This window comes from Styela clava, chromosome 1 (assembly GCF_964204865.1).
Source record: "Styela clava chromosome 1, kaStyClav1.hap1.2, whole genome shotgun sequence".
Classification (NCBI taxonomy): Eukaryota; Metazoa; Chordata; class Ascidiacea; order Stolidobranchia; family Styelidae; genus Styela; species Styela clava.
The window spans coordinates 8,925,099-8,936,615 of record NC_135250.1 but is presented as its reverse complement, the minus strand read 5'-3'; the positions used below and the strand labels follow the sequence as shown (position 1 = coordinate 8,936,615).

General features: G+C 34.2%; 1 protein-coding gene and 1 long non-coding RNA gene across 3 annotated transcripts; both read right to left on the bottom strand.

The window, feature by feature from the left end:
* Window positions 1-709: 709 nt before the first annotated feature.
* Window positions 710-6,698, bottom strand: LOC144425848 (uncharacterized). 2 transcript variants are annotated; one of them, XM_078115584.1, is made up of 19 exons: window positions 6,435-6,554; window positions 5,631-5,763; window positions 4,998-5,066; window positions 4,827-4,926; window positions 4,536-4,649; window positions 4,415-4,449; window positions 4,244-4,303; window positions 4,058-4,166; window positions 3,715-3,807; window positions 3,373-3,459; window positions 3,259-3,290; window positions 3,117-3,180; window positions 2,902-2,952; window positions 2,674-2,772; window positions 2,490-2,524; window positions 2,345-2,408; window positions 1,983-2,039; window positions 1,632-1,683; window positions 710-1,120 (listed from the first exon to the last, which is right to left on the bottom strand). In XM_078115584.1, exons 5-19 carry the CDS (start codon window positions 4,617-4,619, stop codon window positions 1,068-1,070), a joined length of 975 nt encoding a protein of 324 aa, XP_077971710.1. In that variant the 5' UTR covers window positions 4,620-4,649; window positions 4,827-4,926; window positions 4,998-5,066; window positions 5,631-5,763; window positions 6,435-6,554; the 3' UTR covers window positions 710-1,067. The 2 variants fall into 2 exon arrangements, with proteins under 2 accessions (XP_077971710.1, XP_077971706.1); XM_078115580.1 differs by lacking the exon at window positions 5,631-5,763 and having other exon boundaries at window positions 6,435-6,698.
* A 1,330-nt stretch (window positions 6,699-8,028) lies between these two features.
* Window positions 8,029-9,667, bottom strand: LOC144424577 (uncharacterized). Its single transcript, XR_013476795.1, has 2 exons — window positions 9,461-9,667; window positions 8,029-9,175 (listed from the first exon to the last, which is right to left on the bottom strand). It is a non-coding gene; the product is annotated as an uncharacterized LOC144424577 (long non-coding RNA).
* Window positions 9,668-11,517: the final 1,850 nt, after the last annotated feature.

The window sequence follows — 11,517 nt, the reverse complement described above, 5'->3', positions numbered from 1 at the left end:
TTTTCAATCTTTTTATAGGATATCATAATATTTAATGGAAGGAAGCAGAATGACAGTTAGCAGACAAAGTTGTGTGGTACCTGCTCCAACGAAATCCCAAAGTTATCAAATGTTTTGTATTCACTTTAATTGATTCAAGTGAGTTGTATTCCTCCGTATCATGTTCTTTTCTGCATAAATGTTCATATTTCGAATGGCAGCTCATACGTTTAGACTGATTTGACAGTTTATGTTTCTCGTTTGGAATGTTTGTATGGATTGTTGATACTGTTTCACATTCTATGTCCGTGACAGCAACTGCGTTCATAGATTTCACTTTGAAACTTTCAGTTTTCTGTGACATACTCGAATAAGTTGCAGATCTCATCGGAAAAAATAATAAAGCGAGGCCCCAGAGAAAATTAATATTGGAAATGTTGTGAAATAAGTACAGATAAAAGAAAATCATTCTTGCCAAAGAGAAAAGAAGTCACGGAGGAAAGTAGTCTAGGAAAACAGACAAGCAAAGTTGTAGAGAAAAAAGTTTAATGAGGCCCCAAAGAAAATTAAGATTGGAAATGTTGAAATAAGTATAGATGAAAAAAAAAATTATTCTGGCCAAAGAGGAAAGTAATCTAGAAAAACAGACAAGGAAAGTTGTGAGATAAAATAAAGTTTATGCGTGTGCACTACGAATAAAAAAGGAATGAAAAAATTAAGCATTGAGAAGTTAAAGTAAAAAATATAATAAATAAGGTCAATCGGCGAGGCCCCCCAAAAAAATTAAGGTGTGAATATGTGGAATAAGACAGAAAAAATCATTTTGGCGAAAAAAGAGAAGAAGTCAAGGAGGAAAGTAGTCAAGTTCTTTCCGATAGTTCAAAAGTCAATTTCCCTTTTAGGTCGAGCAACCCAGCTGAAAACACTGATTCAACTATTACATTTACAAAAATTCACCCAAATAAAGGATATCAAATCCGATAATTATGTTTATATATATATTTATGCTAAATTACAGAGAAATAAGTGCATATAAAAAAATCAAGACACACAAATATGCAAATGTATGTGGATTGGTGACCCAGTGGTTATGGCGGAAAACATTGCTGGGAGTTTCGGCATTCCCTGTTTCTGCTGTCACCTGTAAATATGAGATAGGGATATTGATCTTTTGAATTTTTGTAGTATTTTATAAAATATTGTATCCCATGCGATTCGAATGATAATTTTATCTTTTTAAATATGTTTTAATATGCTAGAATTAGCACCAATCGAAATCGTAATGGAATTTCCACGATACTAATTTGTAACCATCAGTTTGAACTACGTTGGGTACTAGGATATTATGTTAAACTGCAGATCCTTTCTCCTTGTCTACTTCGTATGCGCATAACCAAAATTAGACAGACTAAATCCTTCCATCTTCATATTTTTATTACATTCTAATTACTTGACTCAGCAATTATTATCATCTTAATCTTAGCAGTTATATCTTATTTTGTCTCACGAACTTGGGCTATGACCCAACCAAATCTCACAAATACACTTTCTATTTTGCGGCAAACTAATAAATCTAAATAACACAAATGTCGTCATATTCAGATAAAATTGAGTTGATATTTTAACATAGCGAAATGGACTATGATACTTACCAACTTCGGTTTGATGATGTTTTACAGTATTCCCTGAATTAGATCGTTCAAGCTAAAAAAAAAAATAAGCGGAATAGATTTTAGAATATTCGTGATTCTAACTGTGTCAAACATGAAATGTGCGAGTGATTGCTTTACCAAATAATATTCTTCAAATCTGTTCGAAAAGGTGCTTAGATGGCAATAATAAAACCATAATGAAGTTTGGTCAAAAAAGTTATCAAAACACTAAACTCAAAAATAGAATAAGACATTTTTCATACAAACTTAAGATAGAAATATTGATCCAAAGTTTAAAGTTGAAATGGAGAAAAAGTAAAAAAATCTAGTATAAATAAATAAATACCAGACCTTCATTTTGGATATTCTGAGGTCTTCATCCATCTGCCGAACTCTTTCTTCGAGTTCCTAAAAGGATGGAAATCATTTTTTACTTTTACAGGGATTTAGAGCCGGAGAGAATTCAAATCGACTCCGCCTGACGCATCCGGACTCGGACCATATTTCAGGACCGACTCCCACTCCAGCTATGAAATCCGGAATAATCGAATTTTTGTAACAAAAACTTCGACTCTGGGGAATTTAGAAAATGCAAATCCTGCTCCCACTCCAGTGAAAACATGCAATTTTCTATATCAGCTTGTAAAAACTTTTCGAATAATTTTTTTCAAATTTTGAAATAATTTTTTTTGATGTTTCTGTTATTATTTTACCTCTCTCCGCCTCCTGATTGTCTCCATCCTTTTTTTATTCTTTTCCTTGAATCTTACAAATCCACTTAAAAAAGAGAAGTACTTTAAATTCGTTACCCAAAATTTCAATCATATTAATAAATGAAAAAATAGATATTATACTCACAGACGTGGCCGGACGTCGTTTTCTCCAGGAAAGCACTTGAAATAAGAAATGAAACGGATTAAAAATAGGAATTATCATAAAAATCCCCTTTTTCGCTCAAATTTTACTCATTAATTATTGTTGAATATTAAAGAAATAAAATGTAATTTTTTTTTATCACAATACATCCGATGAATATACTTACTTTTGATTCACGTTTAACTTCGTTTGAAGCAGATCTCACATTTGTAGGACTGCTATGAATCGCCGATTTATTAACCTCGCAGTTAACAAAACACGGTGTCTAAAAATGAAATCCATGAGTGTCTATTACAATATTAGAGCATAGTAAATAAGCAGTGCAGAGCATAGTAAAAAGCAGCCAAAATTGATGAATGATTAGAGTATGTGTGTTAGAATAAATATAACTGACCTTCGGATTAGTGAATCGATGGCTTCTGTCCTGCGCCATTTCATGTCGTTCCTAAAAGTCGATCACATTTTGATCAGTTTTTGTTTTGATATGGACAATTGGTTTATTGTTTGCGCTTAATTAATTAATTATACTTTGAATATTTGTATATGAACTTTCTAATCGTTTTTATTTTCGAGTAAAATATTTGTCAGCCATGATCGTCGATATATCACCTGAATCTGTCGTTTGATTTTTATTTTCGTTCTCTCGTTCTGTTGTTTAAGTTTTGCAATTTCCCTGAAATAAAACAGAAACGTGAATAATATATTGGATTTTCAACATATATATTTTATTCAAATGAAAAAAGATACATACATAGTTTGATGGAATCTGTTCTCCTGATAATTCTTAAAATACAGAAAACAAAAAAATATATAGTTTTTAGTTGACACAGAAATTTGCGAATTACGAATAATAAAATCAACCTACCCTTGACTGAACTAACGTTTCATCTCTTTTGCAACCCAATGTTTTAAGATCTGTCAAATTGCTAGATGAAACAATTTCTTTTTTCGGCTGAATATTTTAAAAAATAGGCATTCAAAAAGTTAGTCTTAGCGGTAGTTTATATACGTGCACGCTTAGCATGGGGACTCACTAAGATGAAGGTACAAAAAAGGGGTTTGGATACGCGTTATACCACTTAACCAAATACAAAAATAAAGAAACCATGTCTGAACTTTATGTTAATTTGCATTTCCCCTATCTGGAAGTGTTTTATCTTAATTACTGTCAGTCAATACTATATTTATTTTTAGTGACCGAACTTACTTTTGATTCGTCATTTGCCAATTTGGCCGACCTCATATGGCCAATAGGAATGGCCGAAATCAGTTTTCCTGCTTTAAGAGACATCGGAGATGCCTGTTTAAATAAAAACAGGTGAAGATGGATACCATTTGGTAAAAATGCTTCACACACCTATTCGATATTTTTAAAGGCAAGCGTTAATTTTACTCTCCAAGATCTAAAAACTCTTCACATTGTGTTGTGTGCTGTGGACACGAACCAGTTAAAAAATCAATATACATATTTATAGCGACCTATTCCGCATTTCTAAGCAGGCTGAAATAAACATATTCTTGAATATAAAAATACGTCTGTTGAAAGTTACCTCAAAAGTAAAACGAACAATACTTTGAACAATCTCCACACAACGACCTGGGTTTACTTTGACGTTGGAAGCCCATAACAAGGAACTTTGTTCCCACGCCATTCGAGTTCTGCGAAAATTTAATCTCGTTTTAAAGTATAAATTGCAGGAACAATGCCAAGTTAATAATATAATTCATGAACTTACTGTTGCAAATAGTTTCTGAGTGTCTTCCTCATGGAGATCACTCCTGTGAAATTCCCATTTCTAGATATATAAAACAGAATATTTTTTATGGCTAATTGTATAAATTGCTCAGGTATGAATTTCAAAGTTTATGTCTATTGATAAAAAATATTTCAAATATAAAGCGCTTACCTCAGTGGATCAAATTGTTGCATCGGATTACAATTCTGAAAATATAATAAAATATTAACAACTACATGGAATACTACTAATAGTGACACAAATTTTTGTTTTCAGAAACCAATATACTTACTGTTGATTGAAATTTCGAGACTTTTGTGGAAAATGATTCGATGCATTTTTTATTAGTGGTATTGACAACGTTGACTGATGACATTAGCCCATTTACTCTTGTAACATGACGTGTCTGTCGATATACGGAATAAGGATTAATTTATACGAAAAGATACTCAATTTGATGCCTTGACATGCATCTTAGCTTAACATGATGAGTTTCAATTTGTATCAGCAGATTACATATAATATGAACCGTCTAAACGTGTGAATACTCTGAATATTTCGAAAGAGTAAATGGACACATTACCCTCCTGGAAGAAAGAACTAGTCCTCGTAGAAGTAGCGCAGTGTAATTGGATCTCAAATCCGATGCCCAAAGCAGCTTTGTCTCCCAAACTCTCTGAGTTCTGTAAAAATAATGTTTTGTGGAAAAGTGAATCGTGGCAACGGCAAATTAATGAAACAGGTAAAAACTTACTCTTGTAAACGATTCCCCAGGTATATTCGCAAAGGCTTCAGGGTATTTCTCCTCCCAAAAGTTCCATTTCTAAAAATGCATTGCTAATTACATTTTTGTGAATATGCATATTATTTAAAGCCATCCACGTTACGCGAATGAGTTGAAAATGCCTTGGGCTACTAGTTGATGATGAAATATTATATTACCTTTTTTTAGCAAACTGTTTTTTTTTTAGAAATATTTTTAAATGTATGCAATTGACAGTAGGAATGAAATTCACTGAAGAAATGCCATGTTACAAGCCCGCTGAAAATAAAAAAATTCAATTATTCTATAAAGCAAATTCAGCCTGGTTCTATAAACCAACTCAAATTAAATGACAAATCAGAAACAGCGTCTTCTGAACAAATGATAAAAGACAAAAATATTCAAATCGAACTGATACTAATAGAATAAAATCAATGAAAAATCCGCATGAAGATGATTATGTTATTCGCAGTCAGCTTCCATCTCTCAATGTCATGAATTGTTTATGATGTGTGATATCATTACATTGTGGTTAGGTTTTGTTCGTTATGAACGAAACGCAGTTCCTGACGATGAAAAAATGTTCACACTTTTTCTTTTCAATAAAATTGTTGTTGTTATTACAAGATTCATCATCTTTTTGCAGCCACCGTTGCCAATGTTCATTCCATTTAATGTATGTCAATTGATCCATAAAGTTATTTGTCCACGGACGTTAATTTTTTTTTCGAGTAAAGTTATTCTTAATATGGTTTGACTGTGTGCGGGAATAATGGAAATGCCATGCGGACAGGAGAAAAATGGGAGAAGATAAATAAATACAATTATTTTCACATTGACTTATATTTGATGTAATGTATTGAATAACAGATCATTAAATGTTGCGCGTGCAAAAATACCACTTTCTGATCGATTAGTGTTATTGGGAAAAAGCGTTTCGAGTGATTTTCATGTCGGTACTCCCGAAGTATGTGAACCAAGATGGCGAATACCGGAACGTAGTATGTGTAGCAGGTTAGGGTTGAGCCATAATTTCAGGTACAAATATTACGGGATTCATTTGGCTAGACCGCAAACTCATAATAGAACTAAAATAAGGAAAATTGGAATAAAATTATGGCCCCACCCTAACCTCAACCTGGTACACATACCACGTTCTGGTGTCCGCCATCTTGGTTAATATACTTCGGGAGTACCTCCATGTCAATAAGCTAATATATCCTAATTTCGGATGTATCACTGAAAAGTACTACTTCACTTCAAGATTCCTAGCAGGACAAGATTGATAAAAGTAGGCGGTGTTATCAACGACAAAATTATTTCATCAAAAAATATGTTTGTAATATCAACAACCGTTTTAATTCTGAGTTTAACTATAAAAAAAAACAAGTATTCACTTATTCGAATTAAATTAATATTGTTACTCACAACGAAAGCTGCTGCTTTTTAAAAGCGATTCGACCTGTTTCCCGCTTCTCTGCATCTAGCGATTCCCTCGTTGGTTCAGTCGATTGAAATATCTCTCCATCTGTTTTTCTCCGCCTTAACCAACGCCGCCTTTGCGTTTTCGTCATTTTTTTCTTTTTATTAATCGTTTCATCATTATCTCCATTTGTGCATTTACAGCACGCTATCCCCATATTGAAATTGGCTAGCAAGAATGGGATGTAACGTAATTGATTGTATTATTCCAAGGCTATAAAATATAACATATTGATTAAGTCTGATTACTATAAAAACTTGGATTTGACAGAACTCGGAAAATTAAAATCGGATTAGACAATAAGTGTTCGATTTTGCATCGGTATTCGATCCGTCAGATTGAGTCATTAAATATAACGTTACCATGAAGTAATATTGCATCGGCACATATAGCCCAACATTATTATCATTTCTCACCAGGAAAGTGTTACATAACAAGCCACGCAGAAAGATCTATCGAAAACATCGTACGATTGAAACTTAAACCCCCTCGACCGAACGAGTAAAGACTCGACAGAACAGACTACAAGACTAATTGCAAAAGTACAGAGGTACATGATTGGTTGTCTCTGGTTCTCATGGATACCAAGGTTGCCAAGGGCATTGTTGAACCATTGTTATGTAATCGGTAGTTGCCATGTTACAAAAGGTCATGGTCAGTGATCCAAACAGAAATATTGTCATGAGAAATGAATCCATTCGGAGAAATTTATCAGAAACATTCATTTAACGGACCCTTAATAAATATCTCTAGTAATTATTCTCCGTTGATCAAATAAGATGCAAAGGCAAGTGAGAAAGTTGATAAAATATATCTACACCGCGGGAGGTATGATTTAGGCCGCGAGCCGAGGCCCTGAAAAACGCCTAGAAAGTGAGTTTCGTAGCGCACATCAGGTAACTACCTGAAAATGATTTTAAAATGTTCCTTAAAAATTTAGTAACAAATATTGCCTTGTTCCCACTTACAAAAGTTGCACGTTTTACGGAAAAGACGCTTTTACTACAAGAAATATGTGCTACGATCTGTCCTATATTCTCTACATTGTCGGCACTGAACAATGACTTCTGCATGACGTAACAATTGAATTAAACCAGCTGTTAGCGAGCGGATGAATATATTAGTTATTTCTGCTCGACCTTGCGCTGAGTTGGGCAGGCTTTCCATAGCCCTGTTTAGTTATTATTAGTTAAGTTATGCTAAGACGTTGTTGAAAAATGTATAAGTAAATTATTAAACACTTGTAGATCCTTACCACGGATATGGGCCGTGAGACGAAACCATGAAAACGCCCAGAAAATGAGTTTCGTAGCGCACATCTGGTAACTAAATAAATTCTTCAGTTTTGTGTGAAAACGAACATAATGAACGCATTACAGCTTGTTCCACAATCCTGGTGCGAAATTGAATATAAGAGGTTCCCGGAAATTCAATAACCATAAGTTTACAACGCATACATAAGAACTATACAATTCGAGAGCCCTACAGCACACTAACACAAATGTATTCCTGTAATGTTTTGCCTGACCAAAATCGGACTTCCTCAGTCAATCATAATTTATTAGGTAGATTACGAAAAATATGGCATACATGTAACCAACAACAAAAAATACTTTAATTGTGTGACAGGAGTCGGGAGTGACCTCGAAAGCAGCGACACCAACAACGCTGATTCACATTTGAGAATAAATTTTATGTAATAACCACAAGCAGTTTACAACAAGAACAGCATAAAAAGCTACATCCATTTTATAGAAGCTATCAAGTATCAAACGTATTTATTTTTAAGCAATGAAGTCACAAATTAACATCGTGAGCACGAAAACACAAATAAATCAGTTATTTCTCACTTAGAAATTTACCGCAAAAGTCAAGAAAATTAAATGAATGTACAATATGTACATAACATAGTGAACAGAAATATTACAATTTACAATTAATCTTTTTTTAGTTTATGTGGTTATGTATTTGAACAAAGGCAATAATATTTCTAGAAACAGGACTACGACACTAACAAATGTCCGAAAAAAAAACAAATATATGATACTTATTAAATCAACTGTAATATCTAATTCACTTTCTTCTGAATTGTTTTCGAAATCCACTATCTCAAAAATCGACTTTTCCTCTATAGGTGTACTGTGATTTCTGCAGTCAATACAAAAACAAAAATCTGTGCAATTTAAGTTGATTTTGGCACACTTTCATAAATTATTTTGACTATTTTTCTTTGCAGTTTGCCAACTCAAGAACTGATTTGAGGGCCACATGCTTCTTCAGTGAATCATTGTTGGGTGGAGAGTATAATCCTTATGTTTGACAGTGTTAAATAGACGTGCCCTGGTATCATTTACATTCTTCATATCCTCTTCAAATTCCTCAGCTTTATTTATTAATACCTCGTTAACCTCAAAAGATCTTCATAGTCGAGGGAAAAAAATGAATTGAAAATCTCAATGAAGTCTCCAACATGAATTTGATGGGCAGTTCCAATTGCAGAAAAGTGCTAAAGTATTTCAATATGAATAGCCCATCTAAGCTGTTTGCAACTATTATGATTCTCATATACCTTTAAGCTTCAAGACTTCTTGTTTAATCCATTTTATAGCACTGATAGCAGCAGGGATCAGAGCCTGCGTTAGGTCGGATTGATGGAACATTGCCGTTTTCTTTTGTAGTACAGTATCTAAAATAAGGAAGAAAATAATATTTGGAGCAGCATGATTTTAAAAATACCCCTAAATACTAACTAATACCTTGAATACATAATGCATTTTATCTGATGTACTAAATGAGCGTATATATGCTCATTGCATGTTCTACAGTCCAGCAGTGTTTGCATACCATTACTAGACTATATCTACACTAAATTTTGATATATCACAGTCTGAAATGTCCTATGACAGTATGAGTATGGACTATAGACTATATTTTGAAACATCAACTGTTTGTCTACAACTTAATTTCTCACCTCTCAATCATTCCCAATGCTACCTTTCTTTCCACTCCGGCATAACTTATCATTGCTTCCCAGGTTCTTGTCGACTCTATGAATTCAGATTTAGACCAACCGACATTAGTAAAATTGATTAATTTCTTCTCTTTCACACAACCGTGCATTACAGAAACAGCCATTCCTTTCTATTTCCAGATATGCTGTGGCCTCTATAGTAGTATAAGTCTGCTGAATAGTCAAGAAGAGTCATTAAATTAATCATAAACATTTCATGCAAGCCAGAAAATATCGTTGTTTGTGACATATTATTCTAGGTCTAGCCTTCCTTGGAGTTACCGCACCGTACGGTACCTATTTAACAACGTCTTATGAGCTAGTGCTCAACTAAAATTGCTATTTATGGCAAGGATATACAAGTGTTTAATATCTTACCTATACTTTTCAACACCTCCTTAGAATAACTGGACTAATATTACCGGTAACTGAAAAAAACTATGGAAAGGCTACTCAACGCAAAAGCGAGCAGTTGAGTACATCTGATATTCATCCGACCACTGGGGATCCACCTACAGCTGACTAACTTGACTGTTACGTCATGCAGAAGTCTGCGTTCATTGGCCCATGATACCGGAAAAGCAGAGAAAATAGGACAGATGGTAACACATATTTATTGTAGTAAAAGCGTCTTTTCTGTAAAACGTGCAACTTTTGGAAGTGGGAACAAGGCAATATTTGTTACTAAATTTCTAAGGAACATTTTAAAATCATTTTCAGGTAGTTACCTGATGTGCGCTACGAAACTGAAAGATAAATGGCCTCGGCTCGCGGCCTAATTAGTCAGTAATGATTTTAACCACTCGAAACAAACTGGAAATCTCAATAAATATCTCGGGAATCTCCATGTTTAACTGCCTTATGATTGGAAAACGACTTTTTGTCATTCTCTATAATATTTCAATACGCACACAAATTTGCAAACGCCAGCAGATAGTATGAATTTACATTGTACTGACAGTCGAGTATGAACTCCTTGGTCTTGAGTTGCGAAATAGACTCCAAAACTCGTTTTTTCGACTAAACCCGTGGCGGAGAACCTATACAAGGGTCGTCCAACACCTGGCCCGCGGAGCCACATGTGGCCCACTGAAGGGTTCCAAGTGGCCGCGCGGCATTTTCCAGAATTTGGTATACTAAACTTATCTCGATGTCTCCCACAAACCTAAGAAAATATTGACACATGCCATAAAAACATTATTCCTTGTTTAAACGGTCGAGAAATGCCACTTTTTAAAACTCTCTTTGCGGACGTGATTGTCGGAGAGAGATATCTGGACTTCCTTTTTATCATAGTCAGTCTTGAAATGACAATTTTCGAGACATCGCTTTCAATTAGTGATACGAACGATTTGCCTATTCCAGTGTGTTGTATTGAATGTATTCAACCGTCAATTTCCAACGAGCCGTGAATGACAATTGGGATTTCAGATACAGATATTTTATGTAGACTAGAAAGATATGTTTCGTGATTTTGCTGTGTTCGTTCCGGCCATCTTTATCTAAATGTCGGTTCTCCATATCACGCAGATATCACGTCTTGCGCTCTGGTGGACTTGGATGTTTAGGTTTTTCATATCTTGCGGAACTGCGCGTTTTGTTTGACAAACTCGAAAGCTATTGTCGAAATTAATTTCATTCTTATTACATATTATTCGTGTCGGTTTTGATATTCCTTATCGCCGCCGTAAAAAAAGTGAACAATATATTTGCTACTGGGTTCGGGATTCGTTTATTTTTCTGTTTGTATTTTTCTATTGTGGTCATGCTAATTTTGCGTTAAATAAAAATTCTGAAATTTAGTTACTGCGTATCCGTTCAAAATTGTGATAACATTGACTTGATGGCATTCCTACATATTCAATATATCCGTTCGGAAATCCTAAAAACGTTGCTTTATTAGGTACTTGTATTGATCATTCGAATTTTACAAAACGACGTAAAACAGAACTTGGCTGGTATTTAAGCTTGGTAAAAACGATTGTGGCCCGCAATGAATTCTTTATGTGAAAGTGGCC